Genomic DNA, 20,032 nt, shown 5'->3' on the forward strand with positions numbered 1-20,032 from the left:
GGCGGGGGCGCGAAGTGGCTCCATGTGCTGCCCCCACCCCCGGCACCATTTCTGCAGCTCCCATTGGCCAGGAACCAGACAATGGGAGCTGCGGAGGCGGTGCTTGTGGGCAGCACAGAGAGACATGCTGTTCCCCTCCCAGCGGGGTGCGCAGAGACGTGCCAGCAGCCGGCTGCTTCCGGGAGCAGTGTGGGGCTATGGAAGGCAGGCAGCCTGCTAAGCCCTGCTGTGCCACCAGCCGGGAGCCACCTGTTGTAAGCGCCTCTCAGCTGGAGCCGTCACCTTACACCCCCTCCTGCACCAGGTCAGAACCCCATCCTGCACCAAATTCCCTCCCAGACCCTGCACCCCCTCCTCCACCCCAATCCCCTGCTCCAGCCTGGAGCCCCCTCCTGCACCCAGACTCCCTCCCAGAAAGAAACTAATATACCAGCTGTTCTAAGGTAAGAAGTAGGCTATTTTGAATTAACTCATGTTTTAAGACTGAAATGTAACCACAGACCGGCTTTATGTTAATTAAAAGGCAAGTTTAGTATAGCGTTAATAGCTTTGATGCCATAATTATGGTCATTTTGTTTTAAATTAGGAAAAGACTTGTGCGATGGGTTCGGTCACAAAGACCCCCTTGTGACTGCCACCTGATGTGCTGACACTACCTCTGAGCCCATTTTCCCTGCCAGCTTGTGACTTCAGAACCCTGCCTGGTTGAGCCAGACATGCTAGCTTGCTGCAACACAGACCCAGGTCTGAACCACATCCCATAAGCTGCAGACTTAACTGAAAACAGCTTAAGAAGTGCTCCTGTCTCAAGCACCTAGATACCCAGTTCCAATGGGATCCAAACCCCAAATAAATCCGTTTTACTCTGTATAAAGCTTATACAGGGTAAACTCATAAATTGTCCACCCTCTGTAACACTGATAGAGAGATATGCACAGCTGTTTGCTCCCACAAGGATTAATTACTTACTCTGGGTTAATTAATAAGCAAAAGTGATTTTATTAAGTACAAAAAATAGAATTTAAGTGGTTTCAAGTAACAACAGACAGAACAAAGTAAGTTACCAAGCAAAATAAAACAAAACACGCTAGTCTAAGCCCAAAACATTAAGAAACTGATTACAGATTAAATCTCACCCTCAGAGATGTTCCCATAAGTTTCTTTCACAGACTGGAGTCCTTCCTAGTCTGGGACCAATCCGTTCCCCTGATACAGTTCTTGTTAGCTCCAGCTCAGGTGGTAACTAGAGGATTTCTCATGACCGGAACCTCCTTTGTTCTGTTCCACGCCCTTATATAGCTTTGGCACAAGGCAGGAATCTTTTGTCTCTCTGGGTCCCCACCCCTCCTTGTAAATGGAAAAGCACCAGGTTTAAGATGGATTTCAGTACCAGGTGACGTGGTCACATGTCCTGTGAAACCCCAAGCCTTCATTCTTCCTGGCCTGACTCACAGGAAGGCTTGCAAGTAAACAGAGCCATTTAGATCCAACTGTCCTAGTTGATGGGAGCCATCAAATTCCAGGCCACCATTAATAGCCCACACTTTCCATAATTACAATAGGACCTCAGAGTTATATTTCATATTTCTAGTTTCAGATTCAAGAATGATACATTTATACAAATAGGATGCCCACACTAAGTAGATTATAAGCTTTGTAATGATACCTTACAAGAGACCTTTTGCATGAAGCATATTCCAGTTACATTATATTCACATTCATTAGCATATTTTCATAAAATCATATGGAGTGCAATGTCAGAACTTGTATACAGAGGCCCCACAAAATCTAATAGCCCCAGGCCCACAGGAGAGTTAATGTGGCCCTGGTGGGGTTCTGGCTCGCTGGCCGCTGTCCCCAGAAGCTGAGCTTGGGCGGGGCAGCCTGCTGCTGCTGCAACCAGGTGCTCTCCCTTCAGCCACTGCACTGCACCGCACCGGGCAGCGTCCCAGGAAGCATGGCTGGAAGAGGTTCTGGCCCCGCCCCTTGATCTTCCCACCTGGGCGGGCTGCTGGGGGGGGCACTTGACCCTTTGTGACTCTCCCACAAATCACCTATTATTTATATTGGGTATTTGCCTCAATTTCAGCCACTGGTGAAGCTGCATTGGTGCAAACCCTCAATGTAGCTGCTATAAAACAAGATGTGCATTGGCTTGCAGTAGGGGTCAATTGTACCAGGGTAAGTTGTGGTTTACTCTATGTACTCTAGGGGCTTTCATTGGTGCAGCTTATACTGGTGACTAGTCACACATGGCTGAAAATTCCCAGTGTAGAGAAGGCTAGTTTGTTATAGGCAGTTAGCATGGACTGTCTATTGTTGTAGCTACACTAGGATTTTTTAGACCTAGAATTCCCCAAAAGTGTAGTTCCACTGGTGTTAACAGGATGGAGGCTGTAGCACAGATAGGGCTCAGGTGGATTTTTCCACTGTCTCATCTAATGCCTGAGCCTTGTCTACACAATAGCTTCCACTGGTGCTACAACTGGTGGAGCTACATAGAATGTGAATTATCAGTTCAAAAACATCCTTGATTAGACAAGGCCTCTGTCTCTATTTCACCCGTCTGGGAAAGGGAAGTAGTAACATCTAGCAATCTCACTCAGGTAAGAAAACTGTAGATTTTGACTGCCATGACCAATATTAGGAAGGAGTCTGAATGAAAAAGATTGTCATTGTTTAATACCAGACAACCACAATACTCTGCAAACTGTACATTCCCACCAATCTATTTTTAGCTCCTAAATATAATGGAAAAATATTTGAGTGACAGTATAGAAATCAATATGTGCTCTTAGTTTTTTTCTGGAAAAAGACAGCACATCAATATGTTATAAACTTTAGTGTTCAGATACACTGGAGATAATTTAAGTTTTTTACAGTGTGCCTTCCATAAGCCTCTATCAATATACCCCTTACCTTAGCATATTGACCAAGTAACAACTTTTACACATTGGCCCAGAATGTCCCCTCACTAGGAGAGCTGGGAGAGTGGCAGTGGGGAGAGGGAGATTTATTTACTGGGAAATGAGATGTGATTCCATCCCAGAACCCAGTGGATGTTGGGAGAACCACAGGAAGTCAGTGGCAAAAATACCAAAATAGGTCTCACCCTTGAGAGACCCAGTTATAAATGGCTATTCATACTATCTGCCAGAAATGCTTATGGGTAAATGCTACAGCTTAGCAAGTGAACTATCAACCTCTGGAATGAACTGACATTTATCAAAGAAGTTCTGTAAATAACAATTGGGTAGAATTTGATTGTGATTTAAAATATCCCAGTCTTACAATCCCGACCAACTTGCCATCTTATCAGCATAGCTTCTTGTGATGTTTGTGTTTCAATGTGTGGAATTTGTTTAGGTAATAAATGTTCAAGTGGGGAAGTAGGGCTCATGGAGATATGAAAATAAAATGAGCCTCTCTGTCAACTTCAGAGTTCCTGCTGACTCTCCAGAGCCAGTCCAAACCCCAAAAGTGGGAGCAACAAGGGAGCCCGCAGGGCAGGGATGGGTATGTAGAAGTTAGAATGGTACTGTGAATTTTGGGATGGTTGGGAATCATGCCCTCTGTAAAATCCCAGGCTGGCACAGAAATACTCAAGCAGAATGGCTTCTATGTCACTTTATTTCTGTAATTAAATATTTGTTTTCTTGTGTCTTTAAGTGATGCTAGCAAATTTAGCAGTCGAGTGGGAAGGATAAGAGGGGACCAGAGCCAATGAGAACCTGGGAAAGGAAGCAGAAGTCAGAGTGCAGAAAATCTGACAGAATCAGACCCACTGGGGTCATGAGAAGACAGTAGCATCAGGAGTGGGAAGGCAGAGGTATTCTTAGAATGGCTGATGCAATGACACTTTGCCACCATCTCCCCCTTTTCAGACTCAGGCTGCTACTCATTGGTGTTAACTCACTGTGATGAGAGAGAGAGAGAAAGAGAGGAGTGTAGTTTGGGGAAACTGAATTGTTGTGGGGTACTGGAAAGGACAGCCATTATATCTTTGGGCAGTCTGCCCATCACTACTTAATACAGTATTGGCATTACATACATGATATAAAGGATACCTATATTTTAAAAATTATTTTCACCACCTAAACAAACTCCTAGCATTAACATACAATTCAATTTTGACATGATTGAGACTCCCACAGAAATTCTCTGGCACACCTCACCAAAGGATTAATCATAAATGTAATTTCTTTTCTTCCCAGAAACACCTCGGACTGAATTATGATCATCTTTCAGAGCTTTTGTCTTTAACAATGAAATCTTTTCCCACTGCTATGTGGGGGATTTAAACATGTCAATCCCATTAACGTTAATAGGAGTTTGTACTCTCACTCTCTCAGTGGAGGTACAGTGACTTTGGTTTGTTTCCTTAACATGTGGGTATCATTTCAAAACTAGTCATAGGAGGGTAGGTACACAAAATCCATCATGATAAATAGCAGGTTTTCTGTACACATCTCCGAGGCTCATTTTGAAAAATGACCCTGCAATGAAATTGTCTTTCAAAATAAATTCAGTGGTTTTATTGAGCTACTTTAATTGGGTTAATCTGTTTCATTTGCACTGCACACAAAGGTCTTAATTAAGAAGAAAAATTATAATATAAAGACTAGCTCCGATGGAAACCAATGCAAATTCATTTAAGGTCATCACTCTGTTATGAATGCTCCCTTTGCACTTACATATATTTCTAAAACCTGTAACCTATTTCCTTTGTCAAATAATGATATATATGTTAATATATGTTTTGCTTTTAAAATTCAGAACATGATTCATTCACACTGATGTCTTTATTAGCCAGAAATAATGTAAACATGGAAGTACTGACTTCATAATACCACTTCTGGAAAGATAATGTTCTTTAAAAAGAGCTTGCAGGGAAAAACAATGCTCAGACATTCCCATTGCACGTTACTTGCAGCTTCACCAAGTCACCATCAATGAAATGAGATGTTTATACATTTCTACCTTGATTAGGAGACATTCAGTTGTATTTTTCATGGTATAATGGCAATGGAAGTTATGATGCATATTACAATTACAAAGACAATTAGTTTGCACAAGATATGTTCAAAGACATTGTATCAAGTCCCAACTCAGCCCTGGTCTACTCTAGGAGTTGAGGTCAAATTTAGCAGCGTTAAATCGATTTAACCCTGCACCGTCCACACGATGAAGCCCTTTTTTTTGACTTATAGGGCTCTTAAAATCGATTTCCTTACTCCACCGCCGACAAGGGGATTAGCGCTGAAATCGGCTGGGTCAAATTTGGGGTACTGCGGACGCAATTAGACGGTATTGGCCTCTAGGAGCTATCCCACAGTGCTCCATTGTGACCGCTCTGGACAAGACTCTCAACTCAGATGCACTGGCTAGGTAGACAGAAAAAGGCCCGCAAACTTTTGAATTTCAATTTCCTGTTTGGCCAGCGTGGCAAGCTGCAGGTGACCATGCAGAGCTCATCAGCAGAGGTGACCATGATGGAGTCCCAGAATCGCAAAAGAGCTCCAGCATGGACCAAACAGGAGGTATGGGATCTGATTGCTGTATGGGGAGAGGAATCCGTGCTATCAGAACTCTGTTCCAGTTTTCGAAATGCCAAAACATTTGTCAAAATTTCCCGGGGGATGAAGGACAGAGGCCATAACAGGGACCCGAAGCAGTGCCACGTGAAACTTAAGGAGCTGAGGCAAGCCTACCAGAAAACCAGAGAGGCGAACGGTTGCTCTGGGTCCGAGCCCCAAACATGCCGCTTCTATGATGAGCTGCATGCCATTTTAGGGGGTTCAGCCACCACTACCCCAGCCATGTTGTTTGACTCCTTCAATGGAAATGGAGGCAACACAGAAGCAGGTTTTGGGGACAAGGAAGATGATGATGATGAGGTTGTAGATAGCTCACAGCAAGTAGCGGAGAAACCATTTTTCCCCGATAGCCAGGAACTGTTTCTCACCCTGGACCTGGAGCCAGTACCCCCTGACCCCACCCAAGGCTGCCTCCCGGACCTGCCAGGCGGAGAAGGGACCTCTGGTGAGTATACCTTTTAAAATACTATACATGGTTTAAAAGCAAGCATGTTTAATGATTAATTTGCTCTGGCATTTGCGGCTCTCCTAGATGTACTCCCAAAGCCTTTGCAAAAGGTTTCTGGGGAGGTCAGCCTTATTCCATCCACCATGGTAGGATACTTTACCACTCCAGGCCAGTAGCACGTACTCAGGAATCATTGTAGAACAAAGCATTGCAGTGTATGTTTTCTGGCGTTCAAACAACATCCGTTCTTTATCTCTCTGTGTTATCCTCAGGAGAGTGATATCATTCATGGTCACTTGGTTGAAATAGGGTGCTTTTCTTAAGGGGACATTCAGAGGTGCCTGTTCTTGCTGGGCTGTTTGCCTATGGCTGAACAGAAATGTTCCCCGCTGGAGGGTGAAGGGGCTAGCCACACGCTGGGGGGGGGGGGGGGGAGGCAAGGCAAAATGCGACCTTGTAACGAAAGCACATGTGCTATGTATGTAATGTTAACAGCAAGGTTTACCGTGAAAGAGTGTACCCATTGTTCTAGAAAATGTGTCTTTTTAAATACCACTATCCCCTTTTTTCTCTCTACCAGCTGCATGTGTTTCAAGGATCACAGGATCTTCTCCTTCCCAGAGGCTAGCGAAGATTAGAAGGTGAAAAAAAACGCACTTGTGATGAAATGTTCTCTGAGTTCATGCTGTCCTCCCACACTGACAGAGCACAGACAAATGTGTGGAGGCAGACAATGTCAGAGTGCAGGAAAGCACAAAATGACCAGGAGGAGAGGTGGTGGGCTGAAGAGAGGGTTGAAGCTGAAAGGTGGCAGCAGCGTGATGAGAGGAGGCAGGATTCAATGCTGAGGCTGCTGGAGGATCAAACCAATATGCTCCAGCATATGGTTGAGCTGCAGGAAAGGCAGCAGGAGCACAGACTGCCACTACAGCCCCTGTGTAACCAGCTGCCCTCCTCCCCAAGTTCCATAGCCTCCTCACCCAGACGCCCAAGAACGCGGTGCAGGGGCCTCCGGCCACCCAGCCACTCCACCCCAGAGGATTGCTCAAGCAACAGAAGGCTGGCATTCAATAAGTTTTAAAGTGCTGTGTGGCCTTGTCCTTCCCTCCTCTACCATCCCTCCTGGGCTACCTTGGTAGTTATCCCCCTATTTGTGTGATGAATTAATAAAGAATGCATGAATGTGAAGCAACAATGACTTTATTGCCTCTGCAAGCGGTGATCGAAGGGAGGAGGGGAGGCTGGTTAGCTTACAGGGAAGTAGAGTGAACCAAGAGGCAGGGGGTTTCATCAAGGAGAAACAAACAGAACTTTCACACCGTAGCCTGGCCAGTCATGAAAGTGGTTTTCAAAGCTTCTCTGATGTGCACTGCGCCCTCCTGTGCTCTTCTAACTGCCCTGGTGTCTGGCTGCGCATAACCAGCAGCCAGGCGATTTGCCTCAACCTCCCACCCTGCCATAAATGTCTCCCCCTTACTCTCACAGATATTGTGGAGCGCACAGCAAGCAGAAATAACAATGGGAATATTGGTTTCGCTGAGGCCTAACTGAGTCAGTAAACTGCACCAGCACGCTTTTAAACGTCCAAATGCACATTCTACCACCATTCTGCACTTGCTCAGCCTGTAGTTGAACAGCTTCTGACTACTGTCCAGGCTGTGTATGACTTCATGAGCCATGGCATTAAGGGGTAGGCTGGGTCCCCAAGGATAACTATAGGCATTTCAACATCCCCAGTGGTTATTTTCTGGTCTGGGAATAAAGTCCCTTCCTACAGCTTTTGAAACAGACCAGAGTTCCTGAAGATGTGAGCATTATGTACCTTTCCTGGCCATCCCACGTTGATGTTGGTGAAACGTCCCTTGTGATCCACCAGTGCTTGCAGCACTATTGAAAAGTACCCCTTGTGGTTTATGTACTCACTGGCTTGGTGCTCCGGTGCCAAGGGATATGGGTTCCGTCTATGGTCCCACCACAGTTAGGGAATCCTATTGCAGCAAACCCATCCACTATGACCTGCACATTTCCCAGGGTCACTACCCTTGATATCAGCAGATTTTTGATTGCGTTGGCTACTTGCATCACAGTAGCCCCCACAGTAGATTTGCCCACTCCAAATTGATTCCCAACTGACCGGTAGCTGTCTGGCGTTGCAAGCTTCCACAGGGCTATTGCTACTCGCTTCTCAACTGTGAGGGCTGCTCTCATCTTGGTATTCTTGCGCCTCAGGGCAGAGGAAAGCAAGTCACAAAGTTCCATGAAAGTGCCCTTACGCATGCGAAAGTTTCGCAACCACTGGGAATCATCCCAGACCTGCAACACTATGCGGTCCCTCCAGTCTGTGCTTGTTTCCTGAGCCCAGAATCGGCGTTCCACCGCATGAACCTGCCCCATTAGCACCATGATGCCCACATTGCCAGGGCCCGTTCTTTGAGAGAAGTCTGTGTCCATGTCCTCATCGCTCACATCACCACGCTGACGTCGCCTACTTGCCCGGTATCACTTTGCCAGGTTCTGGTGCTGCATATACTGCTGGATAATGCGTGTGGTGTTTAATGTGCTCCTAACTGCTAAAGTGATCTGAGCCGGCTCCATGCTTGCCGTGGTATGGCGTCTGCACAGAAAAAAGGCGCGGAACGATTGTCTGCCGTTTCCCTGACGGAGGGAGGGGCGACTGACAACATGGCTTACAGAGAATTAAAATCAACAAAGGGGTGGCTTTGCGAGAACCTGAATGGCCCCCTCAAGGACAGAACTCAAAACCTCAAGGACAGAACTCAAAATTGGGTTTAGTAGGCTGTTGATTTCAGAGAGAGAGGGAGGGAGGAGAAAATGAATACAAAACAAATCTGGTCTATTTCTTGTTTTGAGCCACTTCATCTATCTTTATACATCTTGCTGGCAGCAGACTGTGCAGTACGACCGCTAGTCATCATCAACACCTGGGTGCTCGGCAGAAGATGGTGCAGTATGACGACTAGTCATCATCTTCTGCTAGCTGCAGGTTAAAAGACAGTGCACTGCCGGTAGGACTCAATCGCCACAAAACGAAACAAGGGAAATGACCTGGCTGAGTCACTCCCATGTTTGCCCAGGCGCCTGGTTAAAAGAGCACCCAGGACTACGTCGATGATGGCTACCAGTCATACTGCACTGTCTGCTGCCAAAAGGCAATAAATTGCTGCTATGCAGCAATGCAGTACCGCGTCTGCCAGCACCCAGGTGACATACGGTGATGGTTAGCTGAGGGGACTCCATGCTTGCCGTGGTATGGCGTCTGCACAGGTAACTCAAGAAAAAAGGCGCAAAACGATTGTTTGCCCTTGCTTTCATGGATGCAGGGAGGGAAGAGGGGCCTGATGATATATACCCAGAACCACCCGCGACAATGTTTTAGCCCCATCAGGCACAGGGATTTCTATCCAGAATTCATATGGGCTGCGGAGACTGCGGGAACTGTGGGATAGCCACCCACAGTGCAACGCTCTGGAAGTCGACGGTTGCCTCGGTACTGTGGACACACTCTGCTGACTACGTGCACTTAGACCATTTGTGTGGGGACACACACAATCAACTGTATAAAAACGCTTTCTACAAAACCAACTTCTATAAATTCAACCTAATTTTGTAGTGTAGACATACCCTCAGACTCCCTAGGCAATGTTAAAATAACCACTGTTGGCCTGATTTTCAAAGGCACTGAACATGTACAACTAAACACTGAAGTCAATGTAGGTTCTTGGAAAAATCAGACCATATGTGCTTATTGTAACAAACTGTAATGGCATACTGGAAAATCCGTCTTTGCATTCTCTGTCTACAGTCACAGGGGCCAAATCTCACTAATTTTACACAGGAGAGTGCCCAGATTTTAATTTGTGTGATTCGGATGTGATTTTTTTTTTTTTTTTATAATCACAGATTTTGTTTACTACATTGGAAACTGCTACAGAAAAATGCCAGAAAGAATGTTCAACATATCGTGGTATTAATCAGTAAGATAAATTGTTTGTGAAATCATTTTTTCTAAAAAGAAATTAGAAGGTGGATTCTCTTGTTCTTTAAAACAAGTCTTTAAAGGAAAACAATGTGTTACACACCACCATATTCTTTAACTGATGTTAAATATAAACATTGACCATGAATCATGTCCTCAGCTAGTGTAAACTAATGTAGCTCTATTGAAGTCAATGGGTTTACTATACCAATTTACATTTGCTCACGTGGTACCAGATCTGCAGCAACTTCTTTTGGGCTGCCATAGCATTCCTACACTGCAGGTATGCTGCACTCATATTGTATCAGAGCTGTATTTGAAAGGAGACACATGACCTATAAATCAGTTCCCTCAAAGTTCATAACTGCTTAATTTTAATTGATAAGTAACAGTTATAAGGCATCCTTAACACCTCAGTGTGGCTGGGCCTGCTCCATAGATGTATGAGACTTCCAGATAATTCAGGAAGTGATGCTGGCAGTTTAAGAGGCATTCTGCCCTTTGAGATGGTACAGAATCAGCACCCCAACTTGGTGCTAGAAACCACTACTGCCAGAGGTGCTATCAGCATACAAAACAAAGGTCCTGGTCACTTGCAGTAATCAGAACAAACCAACCACAAGGGGCATTGTCTTTATGGATGTGCCAAATTCCAAAGGGTAATTACTTTCTGCCTTCCTAAGCAGAGCTGGCTGGAAAATGGAAGTCCCTTCCCATGAAAACTCTCATTTAACAAAAATAAATAAAAAACACCCTGAGTCAGGACAAAATGTGTTTTAAAAAATAAATCTGTGAGATGGGATTTCCAGAAAACTTGCACTTCAAGAGAACCAAAACTGACTTTTTCAGCTTGCCAGCTGTCCACCTGGAAGGCTCTTGTCAACTTCACTTTCCTCCTGCAGGCAGAAAATGAAAATGACAAGAGCCATCCAGGCCAGCCGATGTAGATTGAGTGCCAAGGCTCTCCACATTTCCCCCATCCGACCCCTGCTACTGGAGGGGTAGCCAGGTTGCGGGGCAGGGAGCCAACCAGGGCACTCAGCCTGATTCACATCCCCCCAGCCAGGCAGCAGCTGTCTGCCTGGAAGACTCTTTTCAGTTTTGCTTTTGCCATACAGGCAAAATGTGAAATTGATAAGATCCTTCCTGGTGAGCAGCCAGGGAGATGTCACTTTGATTTTCCTGACAAAAAATAAAAATTTTCCAATGGAAATATCTGATTTTGTGAAAAGGGCATTTTCCATTGGAATACTGTTCTGATGCAAAATTCCCACCCAGCTCTATTCCTAAACCTTTACTAAAGATTCAATTGGACAAATTATGCTTTCTATCCTAAGCTATCCCATCCCTGAGATAGTTGCATTTCAATGGTGATTGAAGTGATCCATATAGTTGCAAATCAGAGTCTAAAGTGTTTTTAGATTATTGCAGGTGGAGCTGATAATGATGCTTATAGTCAAACTTGCCTGATATCTCCCTGTTTTCAGTTACTTATAACTTGGCTAAACTCTTCTGTGACAGGTGACTGCCTCAGGCTGATTTAATTTTTTGTAGTTTCAGCAAAAAGAGTTCAGCCATTTTCAAGAGAAAAGTTAGAAAAAAATGTTTTGCCCATGTTAAAAGTATTCTTACAGCTGTTTCACAGAGAAGCTCTTGTACCTCCATGCTTTGGAATAAGGACTTGAAATTTGGCATCAGGGAAGCGCCTTTTGCTGTTTCCACGAGAAGCTTCCCAAATTTGACCAAGTTGAGCTGTTGAAAAATTGCAGAAGCCACGGACTTAGTAAGGACTTGTTGCAGTTCCGCAGCTAAATTATCCAAAGATTTCATTTGCACTGAGCATGCACCAGCCCAGGGAAGGACAGCTGAGAAGGATTCTGCCTGTGATTACTGCTTTGGGCTGCTGTAGCAAGGGGCACTGTAAGTGAGAGAAGGGAGACTCACTCTCTCCAGTGCTCTACCTACCTACTGGTGCCCAGGCAGTGGTGGAGGAAGCAGTCTGACTCAAATGTAGGAGGAACAAGAGGTGGACCTGAAGGAGGAAGGCAGCAGAGGGAGTAGGTTGGGTCAAGGAGCCTGAAAGGGGCAAGATTAGGACAGGCGTGGCAAGGAAACTGGGGCTGAGATGATGAGCATCAGGTGGGGAGGACAGGGACAGGTTAGGCGAGAAAACTTAACGACAGACAGGTATTTGGCTGCCTACTTTGCCCAACTGGTCTGATCTGAACACATCTAAATAATGAAAGAGTGATTGGAGCAGGGGAACTTGACCCAGGGTCTCCTGCCCCACAGGTGGGTGCCCTAATCACTGGACTGCAGTCATTCGGTCACTCTCTCATTATTTAATCCACAGGGGAACAGCTTCAGCAGGCGTTCCCATGGCTCAGTAACTCGAGCACTCTCCTGAGAAGTGGGCAAGCCCTGTTCAAATCCTTTCTCCCGCTTTTCCAGGGAGAGGGAATTGAACCTGGGTCTCCCACATCTCAAGTGAGTGCTCTAACCACTGAGCTAAAAGTTACAAGGCAGGTGGCACCCCTCCTCCAGCCAGTCTGTGTGGAGACAGACAGTGAGTAGACTGGCTAGGTTAGGCAGCTCCCTGCATAGTGTGCAGATTTTTGTGGGTCGCATTCTTAGGTGCTTCTCTCTCCCCATTCACTGTACAGGGAACGGAGGCACCTAGCTCAGCTTTGTAGGTTGCAGCAGTGTTGCTGCAGTGATTTTCCAGGCACCAAAAAATTAGGCACCATGACGTTCAGCGTTGCAATGCTTAAGTGCCTTTGTAGGATTCAACCCAAATTGCGTGCTCCTCATTCTGGGTGACTAACTTCAGATCCTGGAGTCTGATTTGAAAAAACATGCTGAGTGCTCAGCAGCTGCACCTGAAGTCAATGGGGGCTCTGCTTTGACCATATAAAGTGCTATATAAAACTACATACTCTGAAATATTAGGTATTTTGAATCTGGCACCCAAAATTAGTGGCCACTTTTGACCTTTAATCTTTCTGTGACTCAGTTTCTACCTGCACAAGGGTAATAATCCCCTCCCCCGGCCCCACAGGGATATTGTAAAACTAAATACATGAATGTTTGTGAAGCACTCAGATACTATGGGGATGAGCACCACAGAAAAGCCCATGAGGAAATTAATAATTCTGTATTCAAAGCAGCGTTTGAATAGCATGCAGTAAATAATATCTGCGAACAATGAGGAGAAAGTAAAATACTGAATAGCTGCTCATTCAGTAAGCGCTGTCTGTCCTGTGCACCGACAGAGGCAAGGGGTCTGTGGGGAAAATATAGTATGGGATGATGTAACTAAAGACTGCATCATAATACATATGCAACGGAGGACAAATTAAGGTTGCACAGACAACCTTAATTTTGACATTTCCTAACTTTCGAGTGCTTAACTTTGCAACATTAACAATATTTCTGTTTTGTTTTTTGGATGTAATTATTTATAGCATGCCTTAAAGAAGTTCTGTATTAAAATCACAAATGAGTTTGATTCCCCAGAGTTTAAATTCCAGGGTATTACTAATTGCATCTCTTGGTTTTTGGTACTGTTTCTCTCCCTCTATGTGTGAAACTTGCAAGCTGCTAATTGTGTTAGTACATTCTAAGACAGAGTCTGTTCTCAAAGCAATTCACAGAGAGAGAGACTCAAAGCAATACTCTAACAACAGAAACAGCACCCAGAGACTCCCCACCCTTTTGTTGTATTAACAATTGGGATTAAAATAGAGATAGAGGATGTATGTGGATGGATGCTTGGTGTGGATAATAACTGAATGATCAGGGAGGTGCCAGCCTAAGAATCCAGTGTCCCTCGGCTGAAGAAGGCGTCAAGTGGAAATAATCAGAGGATCCCCCCGGTGGGCAGACTGGAATCCACCCAACAGCCTCAAGGATGGGAGAACCAAAGAACAAGATAACATCTTGGAGCCCTCAGGAATGTGCTATCTGCTGATTGATTCAGCAACAGCATGATGAAGCAATTCCCATAGACTGGCATAGGAAGAAATTCCTATAAAAATAGACTCTAAAAAGTGAGAACTTTGGGGTCTGATTCTGCAAACCAACTTCCAGAAGCATCAGATGAGCATCTGACAAGGCCCTGCTCCCTCCTCATGTCCAGGCCACCTGGCCAGTGGCTTGGCATGAGCAACTCTAAGGCTGGTAACTATGATAACAACCTTGCAGAACCTGTGTGTGTGTTTGTATGAATGAATGTGTGAATAAATATGAGATTGAATGGAATGTTATAGCTATAACTAACTGCTTACTATGATTCTTTCTGTATTCACAGTAAATGTGGTATTTTGCCTTTTTCCCTTTAATAAGATCCTGCTGGTTTTTATTTTATTGGTACAACAGCATGCCAGAATGTGCGTAGCACTTTTCAATTGCATACAAGTTATCCTTCTGAAACAAAAGTGCTAAATAAATTTGAGAGAGACAGAGTGGGTGTGGTAATATCTTTTATTGGACCAGCTTCTGTTGGTGAGAGAGACTGTGTGGAAGCAGGAAAACTTGTCTCTCACCAATAGAAGCTGGTCCAATAAAAGATATTACCACACCCACCCTGTCTCTCTAGTATCATGGGACCAACATGGCTACAATACTGAATAAATACATGTAAGCTATTATTATTACTATAACTTTTACAATGGCAGGTGATCATGATTTGAGTCAGGATTTCAGTAAGCATTATAGGATCATAAGTTTGTTTGTTTTTTTTTAAATCAATATAACTGAGTTTCAAGACGTGAAGAAAAACACTCAAATCCATAAAGCAATGGATTTCAGTCAGTCATGCTTCAAATGTGGTAGTCTGATGGTCCAGATTTACAGCCAGGTTAAAACTATCCAAGGTCTTTCTATATATGGTCTTTTGGACAACCTGATCATCAAGGCCCAATCCAGCAAAGCACTTAAACATATGGTTAAATTCAGTGATCAGGGACTTCAATGGGACTTAAAACAGGTGCTACGTAAGGGCCTAACTTCTCCACTGAATTGTCTTCAGAGTAAATTCCAGTGTACCAGATCGTCTTTAAAAATTAGATCATCAAATCAATAGTGTATTTGATAACTTTCTCAAAAGTAATGACTGAATTTATTTTTCCAGTCTTGGACTGACACTGACAATAACAAAGTCACACCAGAGAAGGAACCTGTTAGTGAATTCTAAACAGTCAAATGAAAATGTTAGTGTAACAAGAATCTTACCTGAACATGACCTGCCTAGGTAAGAATAATAAAAAGCACATAAACTACTAAAAGCACCACTTAAGTCATTATATTAAGTATACTCACTAATTTAATAAACAAGTCGGGGTCAGTGGAACAGAAAAATAGAGTAAGAGCTGGTTTTGCAACTTGCAATCCAGCCTGAATAAGGGGCACCACATAATTGTCCAGTACCAGAAGCAGAGTAGGAACCAGAGCATTACTCTTGGTCACACACTGCTTCCTAATCACCTTTGCTTAAGTGAGGGGGTGTGTGTGTAGGGAAGTAACACTAAACAAGCCTCTTCCTAGCATAGCTTCCTTCCCCCTCTAGTGCACAGCACTCCAGCTGGGCTGGCCCAAGCAGTGAGGGGAGTAGAGCCAACACTCTGTCCACTCCCTGTTCTTGCTCATCCACTCCTTAGCTAACTGCATGGGAGTGGGAGTAGCAACTGCTTTCCCCTACAACATATGTTAATACCAATAGCCCATTCAGGGAAGAAAGAGTGCCTTACATTCTCCTCCCCTGTGAGGCCCATGTTTGAGCCTTAAATAAAAGGGTGAAAAGGTAGAGTAAGACATAGGAGTAAATACATAAGAGCCCCCAAACCTCTTCTACTTTCACTGATAATAATGATGATGATTTGCTATGTAACTGTTTCATTTAGCTGGAAGTCAGGGGGAAAAAAAAACCCAGTAAGATAAGGGTTAAAAGTGTTCTTCCTGTCTCTGTCATTCTTCTGAAGTCCTACTTAACTGTCAAGGACTGCTGGTGTGATTGTCATTCAGAGCTACAGCATAAATATCCGCTTTGGAAAGAAGGAAAGTTGGACAACTGTTCACCTCAGTGTGATCTCATTTATTACTACAGATGGCCAACTGATTAGCCAGCCAGCAAATAATGAGGTATTTAGACCAGCCTAAATTCTATGCCTTTCATTAATGGAAGAGGAAAAGAGAGGCCACAGGGATATTTACTGGGACCACAGAGGCCAAGACTAAGATAAACACAAAAGACAAATAAATACAAATGCAAGGGCAGAAAGCCAAGAGACATAAAACCATCTGAGGAGCAGGATATATTTGGAATCTGCTAACTCCATAGGTATTATTTGTACACATTTTGTTATCTTGTCAAATGAACCATGCAATTAGATAAAGGGCACCTTTACCACAAACTCACCAGCATATTATAATGGTATTAACAACATATAAACTACAGCAATGCATTAAGCCAGGACTTGAGGGTTTTTTAGCTAAGAAACCTGACTCCATCAATTTTAATCCAAGTTCCTTTAAAAAGTCGGCTGCTGCTCTGTGGCAGTCTGCCCAGGCCTTCTGCTCACTCAAGCAGTAGTTGAGGTTTGTTTGACAGAAGATGGCTAACCCAGTGTCCCAGCTGAATGCCCTGCTGGTATGTGCTTTTAACAAAGTGCTAACCAGATTACATGTATGGAGATATTAATATTCTCTATTTTTATGCTTTCTCAGAACTATCAAGTTTAGAAATAAGCAAATAGGATTCTGGGGCTCTGTGTCCTTACCTATAACCAGACACTACTCCACAAATACCAGTTCTTTGCCATATCCAAATATTCTGTACTAAGTCTTCAAAACCAAGCATGTAATTTGTATCCATTATTTTAACTATTTGAACCTGTGGACAATTATTTTGTGGGCACAATTTAGATGCCTACATTAGAAAAATGTGCCCTATATACTCCAATACCAGCATGTTACAAAGTCCTAGATGGTGTCCTTCAAACGATTTACAAGACAATAGAATGTAGTTGAAGAATCCATGTTTTGCAAATTAATCTTCATTACATTTGACACATTCGTCTTGCATTTATAATGTATCTAGTTATCTAGTGTGCTCATAAAATTATCTTGGTGCCATTTAGATCTTTTCATCTTCAAGGTGTTTTATAAACATTAACTAATCATCTGTTTACATGTGTAAAATCAACATGTTACTGCCATCTTGTTCTCAATATGACGCGAGTCACTCCTGAAGGGGGTGATTTATTGAATCTCCTCTGACTTTATTTGAGGAGATTAAAATTCTAGGGGCCAGATTTTCAAAGGCATCTTGGTGTCAAAAGTTGCGGACAGATTGCAAAGTGAGTCAGGCACCTAATCTGCTTAGGAACTTTTGAACATCCCACTAGGAGCTTATTTACATCATTAGGAGCCTAAATACATTTGAAAATCTGGCCCCAGGTCCCCCATCCTCCAGGTAATTAGAAATATAATGGGTGGATGTTGGAATGTAATTGGGCAGTTTACTTCTTAATTTGGATCTGGTAATTTTGAAGTCTCCCCTTGCAGAGTATGTCTTCACTGCAGAGTTAACCAGGGATCGTACCCAGGTTTTAACCCTAATCCCCTACCATCCACACACAAAAACCTTTCCCTCAGTTTCCACCTGCTTTGAATCCCACCTGCTTAGCCAGCTGAGGTAGAGCTCACAACGCTCTCTATGACTGGGACACTGCCCCCACTGTGGGTAAGGAAGGGCATGGGAGCGGATTGTCCTCCTCATGACCTGCTCTGGCTTTGTAACATCCAGGGGATGGACCTCCCTGCCTCCTCCATATGGGGATCTGTCTCCCTTCTTACTGCTTGGTTTGCTAATAGTACCTCAAAGAGCCATCAATAATTGAGAGCTGTCACATATAGGAACTCTTAGAAGTTACAAAAAACAGAGCAAAAAGAAAAGGAGTACTTGTAGCACCTTAGAGACTAACCAATTTATTTGAGCATAAGCTTTCCTGAGCTACAGCTCACTTCATCAGATGCATACTGTGGAAAATACAGAAGATGTTTTTATATAGACAGACCATGAAAAAATGGGTGTCTATCACTACAAAAGGTTTTCTCTCCCCCCACCCCACTCTCCTGCTGGTAATAGCTTATCTAAAGTGATCACTCTCCTTACAATGTGTATGATAATCAAGGGGGGCTATTTCCAGCACAAATCCAGGTCCTCCCCCCCCAAACCCACTCTCCTGTTGTTACTCTGAAAAACGGAGCAAGAGTACTTCGGTGCTTCAGCTGTAGACGTGGGTGTATAATATGCAGACACAGTGCCATAGGGAGGGGACACAGGCCAAAACTGGACAGAGGACAGACACTCAACTGCTCAGGGGGCACACAAAGCGCTGCCTAGAGCACAAAGCTAGTGAACACAACACACACTCATGGCTGTATTAGGCACGAGTGCACACCCACGCTACTCACAGCTGGCTAAGGCACTAGGGCACAGCCACTAGGCTGTATAAGCCCCGCTCCCACAGCTGTAGCCCGCACTAATGCCCCGCGGTGCAGGGCGCACTCGGCGCTGTACGAGCCCCGCACAGAGCTGCTGTTGCACAGCGGGAGCCGCCAGACAGGTGACCCCAGGACCCCCCTGGAAGCGGGCACTGCTCCGGCAGGAGAGCCAGGGCAGGGACCCCCACTCCTACCCGCGGGGGGCAGTGCGCTCGCGGGACTGACCTGCCAGCCGTCTCTCTCGGACGTTTCTCCACAGTAAATCCCAGGCTTTGGCGGTGGAGTCCCGCAGCTGCTCGCTGAACGACCGCCGGAGCTGGGGCTTGGCAGACCCGCGCTGGCCGCTCATCATTGAGTCCCCCACATCGCCGCGGACTCCCCGCGGCAGGTCCGGCTCCGCGCGCGCGGGCTGCGGCTCAGGCGTCCCGGGACGCGCGGCGGCGGCGGCGGCCAGGCACCGGGAGCGGCAGGCGGCGTGTGTGTGTCAGACCCCGCGGCGTCCCCCCGTGTCACTGCAGCTCCGAGAGGCTCGGCTAACCTGTGCCTGTCTCCCCGCGGGCGCTGACCCCAGCCTGGCTCCTCGCGGCCCCGCTCGCGGAGCGCCCCAGCGCACGGGCCAGCTGGACAGCAGCTTATCCCCCCGCACAGCAACTCCCCTCCCAGCGCACCAGGGGCTCCGCGCTCTTCTTCCTCTCGCTGCCTTCCCGCCTGGCTGTCCCCGCAGCCCCTTGTCGCCAGGCTCGGATCACTCCCGAAGGTTTGCCCCGTCTTTGCGGGCCATTCCGGAGCCTGGCTGCTGCATGGCCACGCAGGGAGCCTTGCCCCCGGCCGAAGCCTGGCAGAGACTTCCAAGCACCAGTCCCCGGCCAGCTCGCATGGTCCCAGTAAGAGCTGCAGGAACTGGCTCCAGCTGAGAGCATTTTTGGTCTTTACTACCGGACTCGATCGGCTGAAACACCTCCAGGAGGTTCTATTTACCTGTTACACACCCCAGCTAGGCCCTGGGCTCCCTCCCAGCAGGGCCCCCTAGCTCCCTGCACTGCCACAGCCCCACCACCAGAGCCCCTGCCTGCTGGGGTGCTAGTGGCAGGGGTCACCCCCCAACCATGTAATGGGGACCTGCCACTACTCCTGGGACACAGCAGGCTAAGCCCTGGTCTACACTGGGACTTTAGGTTGAATTTGGCAGCGTTAAATCGATGTAAACCTGCACCCGTCCACAGGATGAAGCCCTTTTTTCGACTTAAAGGGCTCTTAAAATCGATTTCCTTACTCCACCCCTGACAAGTAGATTAGGACTTAAATCGGCCTTGCCTGGTCAAATTTGGGGTACTGTGGACACAATTCGACGGTATTGGCCTCCGGGAGCTATCCCAGAGTGCTCCATTGTGACTCAGATGCACTGGCCAGGTAGACAGGAAAAGAACCACGAACTTTTGAATCTCATTTCTGGAGACTGCGGGAACTGTGGGATAGCTACCCACA

General features: G+C 45.6%; 1 protein-coding gene across 3 annotated transcripts in view; it reads right to left on the bottom strand.

Annotated features, from left to right (window-relative positions):
- STARD13 (StAR related lipid transfer domain containing 13) overlaps positions 1–20,032 on the bottom strand; it is a 473,464-nt gene that overhangs the window by 199,755 nt on the left and 253,677 nt on the right. Inside the window, exon 1 of one of the 3 annotated variants that reach the window (XM_073341725.1) lies at positions 18,773–19,468. The exons of the other annotated variants lie outside the window; for them this stretch is intronic. Coding sequence (XP_073197826.1) covers positions 18,773–18,899 — 127 coding nt within the window. The 5' untranslated portion in view covers positions 18,900–19,468. Of the gene's footprint in view, positions 1–18,772; positions 19,469–20,032 lie in introns of those variants that run through there. 3 annotated transcript variants of the gene reach the window in all.

Source organism: Lepidochelys kempii, chromosome 1 (assembly GCF_965140265.1).
Source record: "Lepidochelys kempii isolate rLepKem1 chromosome 1, rLepKem1.hap2, whole genome shotgun sequence".
NCBI classification, from domain to species: domain Eukaryota; kingdom Metazoa; phylum Chordata; order Testudines; family Cheloniidae; genus Lepidochelys; species Lepidochelys kempii.